Source organism: Electrophorus electricus, chromosome 8 (genome assembly GCF_013358815.1).
Source record: "Electrophorus electricus isolate fEleEle1 chromosome 8, fEleEle1.pri, whole genome shotgun sequence".
Lineage (NCBI taxonomy): Eukaryota > Metazoa > Chordata > Actinopteri > Gymnotiformes > Gymnotidae > Electrophorus > Electrophorus electricus.
In genome coordinates, this window is record NC_049542.1 from 19766983 (window position 1) to 19780989 (window position 14007).

The following is a 14007-nucleotide window of genomic DNA, read 5'->3' on the forward strand; positions in this document are numbered from 1 at the left end:
CACTTTGAAGGTATTTTATGAGTTTAAGCACAGCATCATAAACACTGGAAGAAATTCATAGTAAGATGTACAAGTTTTATCATTTATTATTTGTGTTCTTGTACAAAGGTGACAGATATGCAAATAATACAAATGCTGTTATTGAGAATGTTTAAGAACAAAACTAAGCAAATATCTGTGCCATATTTATGAATTTGCTGCCAGGTAATCCTTTATATTAGAAGGTGAAAGTCTATGAAACCCACCCTCATTACAGATGCCAACTTCAATGTTATCTTCAGTCATCTGACCCTCAACTTTCCTGTGGAATGATTCCACAGTATAAAGCATATAATTAGTAATACATAAAATAGTCTAAAGATGGATTCAGTGGTAAATTCTAAGGATTGGAAGAAGGTGAGTTGATTCATTTAAATATTTTTATTTTAAATCTTTCAAAACTACAAGAGATACATTTTCCATTACTACATGGTAGAAAATATAACTCCTTACAACTGTAAATCTACACTTTTAAAAGGCATGTATTTTTAAACATATTCCACTATTATATAATGTATATTGATTTATCTAGCAGCAGACAACACAATAACAATGCCTGTAGTGATGTGAATAGGATATGTCTGTTTAGTTTAGATTGGATGTTCCAATGTCCAGAATGCACCAAGCATATGATGTATAGATTACAAGATCTTCACAAGTGTCTTACTCAAATACACCCACCCATGTCAAATTAATTGCTAGAAAAACTAGTGATTTTTTTAAAATGTAGATCTCACTTTCCATACCTTATCTATTAGTTAAATAATTTATGAACAATTAATAGAATTACTGTTTTTACTAATAAAGAACTGAATAGATGCCACTAACTAAAACATTTTTCAACATTTGATGTGTTATGGTCTAAATTGTAAGCAAACTAGGTAAGCTTAAATACAAATTGGCTTTTAGAATTGTTACTGTTGTAGCCACCAAAAATGACACAATGAAAATGACAAAGCAAGTTCTTCCTAATGAATTCTACTTGATTGTTTTAAAAAGAGCAAAACTAACTACAGCATTTTGGTTACTTTTTATGATTACCTTTTCTCTAAGAATGTTATTCCATTCACATAGTTCTTTCCCATTGCTGTGGCTTTCCAGGCAAAATATGCACCCTGTGGGGACATCGGGGATGAGTACAGATTACCCAAAATGTTGTTTTGTCTTTTACAAATTATATAATAAAATAAAGACCAAACAAACAGGCCCCCCAAAATTGTGTCTTTATGGAGTGTTTACTGAAGGATCAGACTGGAAGAGGTATGGTCGATCTTCACGCCAACCAGCAATGAGTAGTGACACTCCAAAAGGATGTACACCTCTATAAAAAGAGAACATTTTATATACAGAAAATACCAAGCCATGTAGCGTTATGCCTTATACAGTGCTACAAATTAACTATGGCAGAACAGTCAATGAACCTACCCTGACTGTGTGTACTCTTGCATTACAGATGCCACCCTTTGTACCAGCTGGCCTGTGGGAATGAGCTCTTGGTAAACCAGGAAGTACTATTGAGCCATTTTTCATGCCCTTCTGACCAAAACCCTATCATGAGTGCATTACTAAAAAGAACATCTGAATAATGAATGACCTCCATCAATTAGGTAACAAACTATAAAAAGAGAACTGATTGAACTGATTGTGCCCTCAAACACAGAAATTATTCTGTGAACATTTGAATATTGCATACCTGTAGTCTGGACCCATACCAATGTATACCATGCCAATGTGTTTAGTTATATGTTCAACTTTGTGAACACTCTACTCATCATAAAGTATGGATTTTTGTTTCTTCTCTGTTGCCAACACTACACCATTGGATACTTAAAAAGGAGGGGGGGGGGGGTGGCTAGAACTGCAGCATCACATGAGACTGTATCAAAAGACAGCACATCCAGTCAAATGCAGGCTAATCTGCCATTTGGGGGCATATAAATTGACCGTAAATGTCAGTAAAAAAGTGAAGAATTTCTCCTTATTTTGCTCTTCTCTAAATTCTTTGTCAAGCACCCTTAGCTACAAGAAAGGTACTATATAAATGTAACAAACAAACACAACTTCTTTCAAACATATCTTAATTTTTTATTTATCTTGACACAAGTATTGTAATTATTTACCTTTGATTCCTACAGAGGGCGCACCAGCTGCCACGGCATACTCGAGCTGCTCTAGTTTGCCAACAGGGCTGTGATGCAACGCAAGGAATACGTCTTGTAAAACAATTCCCTACAATCAAGCAAAATCTAACAGGCAGCGTGAGTAGCTGTTAAGTAAGTGGACAACAGTTAAACTTAAAATGAATCTATGCCCCTAATTAGGCCGTGGGACATAGCTGTGATTGTTGTGCAGAATGTTTAATATTTTCACGATTCATGACACCCATGCAGCACAAATATTCTCGAGTACCAGTTTTAGCGACTTGCTTGATTGGCGTGAAAGTATGTCTCAGACTTTACTGGTCAGCTAGCTGCAATAATAAACACAGTAGAGTAGTCGTGCTGGATACTGATAGGTTAAGTGTTCCAAGATTGTACTTAGTGATGTAACTACACAGAGTTTCCAGAGAAACAGGACTTTTCGGACAGTCCTTCATCAGCTGTGCAAGCAAACTGCTTCTGCATTTGTAGAAGGCGGTATTAGTTTATATTATAGCAATTCTTGTGCAATCGGAAACATAAATTAAATGACCAGTTTACCTAATTGTGCTAAGCGAGAAACTATGCTCACTATACCATTTTTAATGCTTATTGTTTGACGCTCTCAAACAACTTCCGGGTAAGGTGGTTGTTTTCGTCAAAATAAAAGTTTTCCTGGCGAGACGGAATTAGCCCTTAACTGATTTTGTGCTTGTCTTTTGAATCTATAGATAAATGCGTAAATTCAGTGTGTCTGGAGAATGTCGTTATAATTATAATAATTATTTAAATTACATTCTGGATTAATATAACATACAAAAAATGTACATATATTTTACGAAACTAAAGTGAAAATACGCAGCGTCTATTCAAAGGCCGGTTTGTTAAGGACTTTTATTATAATTATCCACCGGAAAGTCGATTTGCGTTGTCCACTCTACTCTTCTTCGCCTCTTCAACAAACTGTGGCTACAGAAACGTCAAGGTATTGTCTTTAAATTCTCGTTAAAGGTAATTTTAGTTCGTTTGGTGTTTTTAACGAATTAATGTGTTACCACACTTTTTGCATTTTGTCCGCTATATTTACAAATGTTTGGCAATTACATGAGAAACTGGATCAAGCAAACAAGGCGGGATGCCAATGGATGTAACATTAACTAATGTCGGACGAGGAGGAACGATGGCTAGCTAGCTGTTAGAGAAAATATAAGCGAATAGGTTCAGAGCAGAGCTAGCTAACTAATTATTTCATGTACCGCGGTCAGAAGACTATCTAATTTACTATATGATGTATATCGTTGATGTCGATGCTTTACGTTGACGCAAATGGTATGTGAGTTTCAGATGGTTAGCCACCAAGATACAGGGTAGGTAACCCAGGATACAGTGCCTAGTTAACCAGCTAGCTAATTTAATCTCACCGTTCGTTAGCTATATGACTACCTATTCAGCCGGCTAACCTGGCTGATTTAGATGTCATTCACGTTTTTTGTTTTTGCACGATTTTGTTGTCTCCCCCCGCCCCGCAATCATCGGCGTAGTTGAATGTAAAACTATACTCTTGCTGTTTATTAGAGTAGTTGGCTAGCTAGCTGCCTTTCCATTTTCATATAGCCTGCCAGAATGGGAATTGCATACGTGAGATTTTTATTTTTTAGGGAAAGCCATGGCTCGCGGGCAGCAGAAGATTCAGTCCCAGCAGAAGAACGCCAAAAAGGCAGCAGAGAAGAAAAAGTCCCAGGGAGCAGATCAAAAGACTGCCGCCAAAGCCGCACTGGTCCACACATGTCCTGTCTGCAGGGTAGGTCCATAATATTGAGTTTTATCATGTAAATGTGTACTAATATTTGTTCTTTATAGTCTGGAACATTTCAAAAATCCTTGTATAAATGCCTGTGACTTTTTTTGGCATCATATTTAGACACAGATGCCAGACCCCAAGACTTTCAAACAGCATTTTGAGAGCAAACATCCCAAATCTCCTTTGCCACCTGAGCTTGTGGATGTTCAAGCATGAAGGACACTATGAATTAATGATGTCTGTATTTGAGGTAAGTCTGTGATGGTTTGACTTGTAATGCAGGTTTAAATGTTCAATTGTCACTTTAAAAAAAACAACAACCTTAAATTCAATTCCTATGGTGTAATTTACAGACCCTGGGGAAACATGATATGATTCAGCTTGGCCAACTGATTCAACTCATCGTAATAGAGATTCTGGAAACATTGATAGTAGACCTAAGAATGGGCTAAAGCACACCAGCACCCCTTTGATTTTATATTTTTATATGTACCTAGCCTTTGTTTGGCTCACCCATCATTTTCGAGGGCTATGTGTCCCAGCAGCTCCGTTGTCATGGGTAGGCAAGCCCTGTAGTATTTACCGACTCCTAATTAATATTTTCTTTCAGTTTCTAAACTACAAGTATTTTACACTGCATTTTATTCAGTAATGTCCATTTATTTAAACATGACATATGAGCCATGAACGGAGTTGCGTCATGAATGGAGTTGTGTATGTTAACAATGGTTGTGATTGGAGTACCCCATGTCAGTTGGCCAAAAGGATCTTCAAAGCAACAAAATTCTGCTCTCTTGAAAAGTACTTCTGCTGTTGATTAGAGACCCTGGAATTGCTTTTCCACCACTTTTCCTCTTTTTTCATGGCTTTCAATAAATATACAAGCATAATGTAATTTTCATGGTCTGTAGGGGTGTTTTTGTTTTGGGTTCTTTTTTTCTTACCTTGTAAATTAATTGATTATTGCAAATAAGCATTATTTCAATTTTCTTAAATAGGTATCATGGGGGGAAGAATTTTCTTTTACCAACATTTGGGAACTCTACACTTACAAATGTTAAAAACAAACTCTTTTGAAGTCCAGGTTAATTGATACAAACTGATTGAATTATTCCTTTTATACACAGGAGAAACGGCTACAAAATTTTTATTTAAAAAAAAAAGTGGTTGCTTTAGCAGTGCAGTGGATATGATTGGTTGTAATGTGTAGTCGAGTAACAATCATTTTTTTCAGATACTTTTAGTAAATAAGTGTTTGAGGTCTTTGCACTCAAATTAAAAGACCACGTTACTTTAGGAATGCACTGGAGTTTAGTATTTGCAGAGCATGGCTGTGTGGTAGAATAAGTGTTAATTTGAGGATTTTCTAACTTTAATAGGTGCAAAGCTTTTGGGAGATGGCCCAGTTCAGCATGATATTGCTTTTACATCTTTTATGCCCCAATAATAAAGAAGGAAAATGTTATACTCATGTTGTACATCTAGCAATTACAATGCATTATTAAAGTTTAAAATTCACCCATGTGAATTCCTGATACATAAATATATTGGGGTACAGTGTTATTACAGCAGCTTGAATCCAAACATTGCACCCTTAGACAGTGCTTTTCTGTTAATTTAATAACGGAGAGAAAATGCACTTACCTATTGTTGTCCTCCGTTTTCAGGTATGAGCGGGTTTTATGTCTAATTCTGTGGGTGGTTTTTTTTGTTGTTGTTTTTTGATTATATATATATATATATATATATATATACACACACACACACACACACACACACACACAGTCAATTAGAGAGCGCTAACTTAGGGCTGCCAGTAGGATGACCAGTCAGACTCTCCATTTCACTGAACAGTGATGTAGCACATCAAAATAGCAGAAGTTGTGAACGGTTGGAATTGACCCCCCACCCCCACCCCCAATTTGATTCACAATGGCCTGTGAATATTCAATCACTCATATTTCTGGTTGCAAAGGCAGCTTTTTTTAAAATGTAATGATTCCATGGTTCTACTGGTCATATCTTGTGCAACAATGCAGCAGCGCGTGCTGTTAGATTCAGAGAAATTCATGCATTATCATATTAGCATTTTTGCAATAGGAGCTAAAGATTTGTTTGCAATGTTAAGTTTAAGTTTCTTAAGCAGTGTGTGATCCTGTGGCCAACAGTTGAAATTTTGGGTTCTACAGATGTGGAATCCTTTGGACATTTATTAAATTTGTTGGGGATCAGACAATTTCATCACTTCGTGTTCTGGTGCTGAGCAAGCATGGATGCAGCCTTTTGGGGATTTTAATGAGAGAAACAATCCCAACTGTAACTGGGGTAATAATGGACTAATCAAAAGGAAGAAATAAAAAGCTTTTTGTTCTGGGGAAGAGGCAAGTTCTTATTAATGATCCCACTATGTGAAATTTGGATTATCTGGTAGGACAGTGTTTTTGTCCCCTAAAATAAGAGTGAAATATTCTGTCATGTACACTTACACATCCTGGTAATGTGAATTGACTCTTCAGTACCAGAATATGTGAAGTAAAGTTTATTATTAAGGTATACAGATAAGTACAACTTTTAAAAAACATACATGGTCACATCATTTCAAATGTTTTGTCTTTATACCTGACTACTGTTTTGTTTTAACTGTTATTGTACACAAGTATCCTTTTACCAATAAAGCCATGAATAATCTAATCGACTTGTTTGATCTTTAAAAGGTTTTGACTATCAAATGACAATACAAAAAGAAAATCAATATCAAAGGGACCGGGCTGTTTCATGCACTATTAAAATGTGTAGAAAATATTTACAGCATTTTATTTCAACATTCCTACATTTTCCCTTGACCAGTCAGAATGGTACTAAACTTTCATCCAGGAATGCTCTTAAATTCCAAGCATACATTTATAATGGACCAATGTAACTCTGTTGCAAAAGGACATGGTGAATATATATCAATATATAGCAACATTTAAACAAGAAAAATAAACAGTTCAACTTTGTTCCTGCCAAAGCATGCTTTATGATGAGGAATAATGGGAAAGTGATGAAATGAGAACATTTCCATTTGCATCTCAGTTAGGCCTAGAGGATTAGATATTGGGCAAATAACTCATAATTGAGAGTTTTAATTCTTAGTTTTTTGCTTAGCATATTTATTATATCCATGCTTATTGCATACTGGAGATTATCACTGAGCTATTATTTGAATGCTTTTGTATCAAGAGGCTAGTGAATGAATGGTTTACTGTTTCATGGGCAGTACTAGTGTGAAACCTGAACCACTGTGTTAATACTGTGTTAGATTTATATTCATTAACAGTGGAATTATTAATGAATAAATTATTACAAACCACAATGCCTCAGTATGATCAAATTCATAAATGGCTACCTTATTATAAACCAGAAAAAAATGTGAGACAAAACATTTGATAAAAACCACTGGCCTTAATTTAAATATTGAGCCGATGAATAATTACTTCGTAGCTCTGCTAGCAAGGTAAACTTATTTCCTGGGTCTCTGACAATTATTGACCCATCTAAAACAATACTCTGCATACTAGAAACCAGAAAAATAGAATAGTCGTTTACTAGTTTACAGGCAACCACAGGTCTTGACCACCATGTTCCGATGTTTCTTCAGTATTACATTGTTGTTGTCATCATAGAAGAGCACAGAGATGGGGCTGAGCTTGGTGGGGGCACAGCAGGCCTTGGGTACCTCATCTGGTTTTATAAGGTGTACCTGGCCAAGAGAAAAAGATATTTTGTTATAACGTGTATTAAATACTTATCAAGTAATAAAACATATTTCAGAATGATTTAGTTTAGCATGAGAAATGGGTGGTCTGCCAGTCAAATTGTGATTTATCAAACTAAAATATTCTAATTAAAACTCTTGGATATGAAATCAGATAATCAAAGTAGATATAATAACTTGTTCAAACTACTAACCACAAGCTGAATCATGGCATGATTAGTAGCATTCATACAGGAGCCCAGAGGATAGTCGCATTCCCCATCACAGTAATATGCTGAGTATCCTGGAGGAGCCAAAACCCAATCCTGCAAACAGTAGAAACAGATCGTATTCAACTTAGATAGGTATTTCGGGATAAATGCCAAGCTCTTAAATGATCAAAAATGTATTTAAAAACAATCTATGCAGAACACGTGGCTTTGTAATGTTATTTCAGTGACATCCTTGATAAGCCATTAAAATGTGGATAAGTATATTATAGTTACACTAAACACTAGTTTAAATCAGCAAGCACTCTTTTTTCTTTTTCTCTGATGCTTTAGAATCTAGTGAGGTGTAATATTTATGTATGTAAGTTTTTTACCTTCCAGCCCAGGTCACTGAAGCTAACATACAACTCATGCTTCTTACAGGCCTGTCGACCACTGTTCAGATGATTCTGGTCTTACATGAAAAAGGAGACACACAACAAATCATGAGTTAGAATATAACCAAACATCCTCTGATGTTTTGAGAGGTAAGGGGAGTACGAACATTTATTTCAATAAGTTAATCAGCTATTTTTACAAATGTGTCAGTTTTTTGCCTTCTCCCTCTGAAATAGTTGGTTGGGCTTACCAAATATCCCTGGTTTGTTTGGGTGGGGCAGGTCATATTTGTGTTTTTTCTTGCGTGGGTTGCTGTGTCTGAGGGCACGAGGAGGGCGGCATGGGGCCTGGCTTGCCCGGAAGAATGTCACCATGAAGGGCTGTTTGGATCGTGGGCCTCTGCGTCCCACCAGACCAACCCACCCTGCAGGTGAAGAGCGGTCTGGCACACAAACAGAGCATGGTGAAGAGATCAACATGTACATATAGCACACCCCATATTCATATCAATTCAATAATCTGACTACTTTATCTCAGCTATTAAAATAAATAAAGTCCCACTATCATTGACTAACAAGTGCATATACTGGATGGGCAGGTATTCCTCCCTCTGGTTCTTGGTGGGATGACTGATGTGACACTTACCATCTTCTGTTTCCACATACAGTCGGATGCCTAGGTTGCTTCGTGGGTGTAAGAGCCAGCGGTTGCTGGCAGAGGTCACGTCAAATGCCAGCCAGCCCTCCTGCCCTGCTGGCACAGACTGGATGTCCAACAGTACCAGCTCAGGCTCCCTAAAAACAACAGCAAGATTACATTTTTGCCGAGTTCAATGGCAGGAACCTACATGGCTTTATACTGCAGGCCACAGCACCAGTGTTTATGTATTATACAATATTGTCCCATATGTAAAATGTCTATATACAAGTCACACATGATCAAGGATCATGATAGTAAGTAATAATAATAATAATAATAATTATTATTATTAATAATAATAAAATTATTAAAATTTATATTATAGATTATGTTTCTCCTTTAACATACTTTACTATATATTTGATATATATAGAAATGAGTAATTGCTTTATCACCTGTCAAGTATTTGGCGAAAGAGGTCACTTGAAATATGCCATTGATCAGTATACTTCTGAGAACACTAGAACTGACTGAAAAAAAGTGCTAGTCATCTGCAGGTAAGTATATCGAATAAGTGGACCTAATCCCATTGCACCTTAGAGCAATATATAAGTACTTTTAATATGAAGCACCATGTATGCATGCTTGTTAAGGTGGGGCAGGTCATATAAGTTTAGCATTAAATGCTATTTCTATGCAATACAATCTTACAGGGTTTGCACACATGATTTTTCTTTAAAAGATGATGAGTTAAGAGAGAAAAAAAAAAGTAGCACAGTGGATACCATTTTACATATGATGCCTAAAACATTTGATGTATGTATCTATACATATATGTGTATGTTTATATGTTTGTATATATACACAAACATTTATGTATAAACATACGTATACATATACATTCATGCACAGAGGTAGTAAAAATGTTATGGTGGTACGATGCAATTTTATTGCCTCTACATATTTTACTACCCTTACTTCAAAAGTTAGTAAACTATGATGTTAAATCTACAAAACAAGGTCCTCCTGTGAATGGCCGGGTACTTTTGTTAACATAAAACTACAGAACGCTTATCCAAAAAAATGGATATTTATGTATTCCTAAGTTGCTTGATCAATCACATGCACTCTAAGAATGACTTGAGAATGGGACCTGTATCTTTTCTCCCTCTGGATTTCATAGACAGAGATGTGGAGGGTGCGGTTGGCCCGCTGACCCACGGTCAGGGTTTTGTAGATACGGAACTCCGCAGCAGTGACCGTCTCACCCTGAGGAAGTGGCGTCAGATCGAAGCGGAACTCCTTCCAGTAGGGACGAGGCTGGAGAAGGTCTCTCTCATGCTCCACTGAGGGAGAGAGAAAGAGACAGAGGCGGAGAGTGAGAGTCAGAGCAAGAGAGAGCAACAGAAAGAGATGGTAAGGGAAGGGAAAGGGAGAACTTCCAGCATCCTGGCTGGCCCTGACATGTCCTAGTGGCTAACACACTACTAAGGCAGAGTGGGGAAGGGTGTGAGAGACCAAGAAAAATCAAAATAGTGGGGAGACAGTGACCTCTAGGAGTGAAAGGAACTTTGAAAACAAGAGCAGGTATGGTAGCATCTGCATGTACTTTATGACAAAGGGTGTGTTGAAGACTGGGCTATCTGGGTGAGTGGGTGGCAGAGGGATGTAAGAGAGCGGGGGCGGGGGGGACGAACATTTGTCCTTGTAGAGGACTGTGGATCAGACTGACACCCACGGTCATGGCTGCACTGGAGCATAATTAGAGGCAGTGTGGGGCAGGCTTCTGCCCAACATGCAACCACTAATTACAGCCTGGCAGAGTATTTTTAGAGGAGTGCCTGACATTATTTTCATTTGGTGCTCCCTCCTCCTCATTCTGCCTTGCAACCAAGCCTGTAATTCTGCACAGCTGTGCACTCACTCCCTACAGCGTGTCCTGCACCGGGCTTCTGCCTACAACAGCCTGAGTGACCGATTCCGTGTTAGGCATCAGTCAACATGCGTTAATGCAGGGGAGAATTCTAGAACCTCGACAAACTTATTGTTGTGCAGTAATGATCACATGCAGTGGGCTGCTGGCTAATGCTGGCAGTTATGATGAGAAAGAGAAGACAGATGTTCTCCCACTACAAACCCACTGGAGATTGATGAAGGGAGGAGGTCACTGAGAGAATGGGATGGTTAATTACAGTGATACAGCAGATAAAAATTGTCTCCAGCTTCAGACAGGAAGAGATGCTGGAGCGATAGTGTGCTCATCTCACTGGCGCGGACCACAAATTCTGTCTCTTCCACTAGGCCACTACATGAAACACATCAGTGTGTTCGATGTTTTGAGTTCAGAGCTCAAGAGCTTTTCTTGAACTGTCTAAACTTAAAACATAGAATATATGTATTGAATCTTCTGCACCTTCTCCCAATATCATGTGCTTATTGACAGAATTAACAATATCGAACACAGGCATTAAAACATGGAATCTAGACTGCACCAGCATTCACTTACCCAAGTTGACGAAACTCATGACTGTGTCCGCCTCACTGACCACTGTGCCAAGGGGTGGCGTGTGTGTGCTGAGCGTTGGCAGCACAGCATGGCTGACTATGTCGGGGTCCAGACCCAGGCCCAGGCCCAGGCCCAGGCCGTCGTCTCCCTCCGCCGACACAGCGTGGTACAGGTCTAGCATGAAGAGTGGGGCGGAGGAGGGGGGGGCGCAGGGGCGGGTGGGGCCGAGGGCGCCCGGGCAGCCCCAGGATGGACAGGATCTCCCTCTGCATCTCCTTCTTCTGGCGGCCGTTCAGCCTGCGGAAGCTGGAGTGTGCAGTGCCCTCCATCTGGCCGCAGGCACACGCAAACATGCACAGCAGGAGGAGAGGCACCAGCGGGAAGAACCACCGCTGCTCTCGGGTTCCACCGCTGTTACTGCGGCCCCCCGCCTCTCCTTTGCCATGGTGCACAGGGTCATGCAGGACCGGGAGTGCTGCATGCATGCCATCCTGGTCGAGACAGCCTGCTGCCATTGCCAATGTGATGCCTCTTCCGAGCGGGCCCAGGGAGCTGTGTGAGAGCACCCTTCTGTGTGTCCCTGTGTGCTTGCACAGGCTCAAGCCAAACAGTGACCGCTGATCCACTGACCACAGCCGTCACAGAACTTTTCAAACTCTGCTTTAAGATAAACACAGCATATCTCAGCAGTGGAGCCAGTCCTAGATTATGTTCACCTATGCTCCTGTCTAATCAGAGATCTTAAGATAGACGAGTGTTTACTGCTCGTCACCCACCTGTATCTCTCCCTTCCCTACCTCTGTCCCTCCTGTCTATTATACTCTTATCTGCAGAATAAATGTATGATCTTTTCCCTCTTATGCACTCTCTCCTATTTACTTAAGGAAGCAGAGGGCAAAATAGACTGCAGATAGAGCAATAAGGCCCTAGAAGTGTTGAAGGCACTTGAAGGAAAAACAGCTTTTTAACTTTCCACTCAATTGCAGATAGAAGAGTGGAAGAGCTAGAATGAGGTTAAGAGCAGGTGCTAAAAAATGGCTGAGGCAGTGTGTGAAGATGGAGTCCATGTGTAGAGGAAAGAAATAAAGGTATATAATGTAGCCACCACCCAAGTCTCTCGTCAGCATCCACAAACACAACACAACACCTGCCTTTTTTCCAGACGTAGACAAGTCAAAGCTTGTTCCAGCTCCACTGAACAAAATCACATCCACAAGGGGAATAAAAACATTCAGATGATCAACTTCTCACCAGCAGGTATTTGCCTCTGTGCACTTGCTATTCCCTTGGGTAAACTGCTAGAACATCCTGAAGTCCTCTGGGTGAAAACCAATCCACCTTTGCACTTTTCTAATGATTCTTTTCTCAATTCTCTTTCACCCAAACTACAAAGAATCTATCCCTTCTGGCACACTGTCTGCAGCAGAGTAATAATCTTGGTCTGGGCTGTTTTGCACTGAGCATGTAATCTGAACACAAGGCTCCCTTCGTTGTAAGATGCTTGATGTAGCGAGGGAGTGTCCCAAATGACTGAAGCCTCCTCCCTCTCTGCATATCCTCCATTTCATCTTCAGTACACCCAAAATTTGCTCACAATTACCATGTGGCTTGGCAGAGAGCGCTTCCAAGATGGGTCTGCGGACAACACTTGGCCAGATATAACTCCCGCAAAGATGCTTATCTGGATGCTAAGAAAATTACGCCACAAGGTTTATGGACTGAAACAGATGACATGGAGTATGAAGAAATAATAGTATACATCAGTAATAGTATATATTAAAAAAGTAATTTAGTATGAAAAGTAAATTTCAGATCTGAGCTATGAACACGAAATACATAACAGATAAGTAGTTGTGTGTTTTCTTGCAACTTCTATCTATCTTGGATCTAGATCTTTTTGAAACACGAGCAGCAAATATGATTTTAGGCTGAAAATCCCTTTAAAAAAACCCTCACTTTTCAAAAATGAAAACATTTGTCACTCTTCTCTACAACATTAGGGCTGTATACATTCCTGTATTTGGTGCTAAGGGAGGGAGATTTTTGCACTATAGAGGCATAAGTATGGCAGAGTGAGATGTGTCCATGGAGCTGCTCTGGATGCTAAGGGTGTGCTTTCAAAGGAAAGGATGTGAGTGGGTTTAAATATTTGTACATAAACACAGACGCACAGCTGCGGAGTGTGGACCAGGAAACACCACCCTTCCCTAACCCCATCCGTTCCATCCAACCACCAAACCTATAGACCGTCCAATACAAACACACACATGCACATATCCAAAACAAAGGTCCTTATGTTTAGTAGACTGGTGCTCCTTTGAAAATTCCTCAAAAAATAAAGATGATGAAAAATGCCACTGTTCAGTAACTGTGCGGGTACAGCATGTAAAGCCCGTCGTCTTTGAAGATTTAATTTGTTGTCTATCTCCTGGGATAGGTAATTACTCCCTGCTCATAATGACCATGAAATTTCCTGTAAACTGAGTAATCTAGAGGTCTTTATAACACACACACACACACACACACACACACACACACAC

At 39.3% G+C, this 14007-nt stretch overlaps 3 protein-coding genes across 6 annotated transcripts; 1 reads left to right on the forward strand and 2 right to left on the reverse strand.

Annotated features, from left to right (window-relative positions):
- Nucleotides 1-186: 186 nt before the first annotated feature.
- si:rp71-45k5.4 (proteasome_alpha_type_2 domain-containing protein) lies at nucleotides 187-3246 on the reverse strand. The gene is given in 8 exon segments (XM_027000886.2): nucleotides 187-296; nucleotides 1022-1154; nucleotides 1279-1360; nucleotides 1465-1587; nucleotides 1733-1865; nucleotides 2160-2227; nucleotides 2739-2768; nucleotides 3233-3246. Coding segments are annotated over 8 exon segments (693 nt in total).
- Nucleotides 2211-6666, forward strand: zgc:91910 (uncharacterized protein LOC445276 homolog). 4 transcript variants are annotated; one of them, XM_027000872.2, is made up of 4 exons: nucleotides 2211-2312; nucleotides 3836-3978; nucleotides 4099-4228; nucleotides 4332-6666. In XM_027000872.2, the coding sequence occupies exons 2-3, from the start codon at nucleotides 3844-3846 to the stop codon at nucleotides 4192-4194; spliced, it is 231 nt and encodes a 76-aa protein (XP_026856673.1). In that variant the 5' UTR covers nucleotides 2211-2312; nucleotides 3836-3843; the 3' UTR covers nucleotides 4195-4228; nucleotides 4332-6666. The 4 variants fall into 4 exon arrangements, with proteins under 4 accessions (XP_026856673.1, XP_026856675.1, XP_026856672.1 ...); XM_027000874.2 differs by having other exon boundaries at nucleotides 2237-2297; XM_027000871.2 differs by lacking the exon at nucleotides 2211-2312 and adding an exon at nucleotides 3096-3162.
- bmp8a (bone morphogenetic protein 8a) lies at nucleotides 5799-13996 on the reverse strand. Its single transcript, XM_027000868.2, is given in 8 exon segments — nucleotides 5799-7720; nucleotides 7930-8040; nucleotides 8319-8398; nucleotides 8573-8764; nucleotides 8968-9116; nucleotides 10115-10307; nucleotides 11468-11672; nucleotides 11674-13996. Coding segments are annotated over 8 exon segments (1389 nt in total). The 5' UTR covers nucleotides 11983-13996; the 3' UTR covers nucleotides 5799-7570.
- Between the last annotated feature and the right edge of the window lie 11 nt (nucleotides 13997-14007).

Excerpts from the sequence above, each read along its gene's own strand:
- zgc:91910 (XM_027000872.2), top strand. The coding sequence starts at position 3,844 with ATGGCTCGCGGGCAGCAGAAGATTCAGTCCCAGCAGAAGAACGCCAAA. Across the intron at positions 3,979-4,098 it reads ACACATGTCCTGTCTGCAGG|ACACAGATGCCAGACCCCAA; the intron begins GTAGGTCCATAA and ends CATCATATTTAG.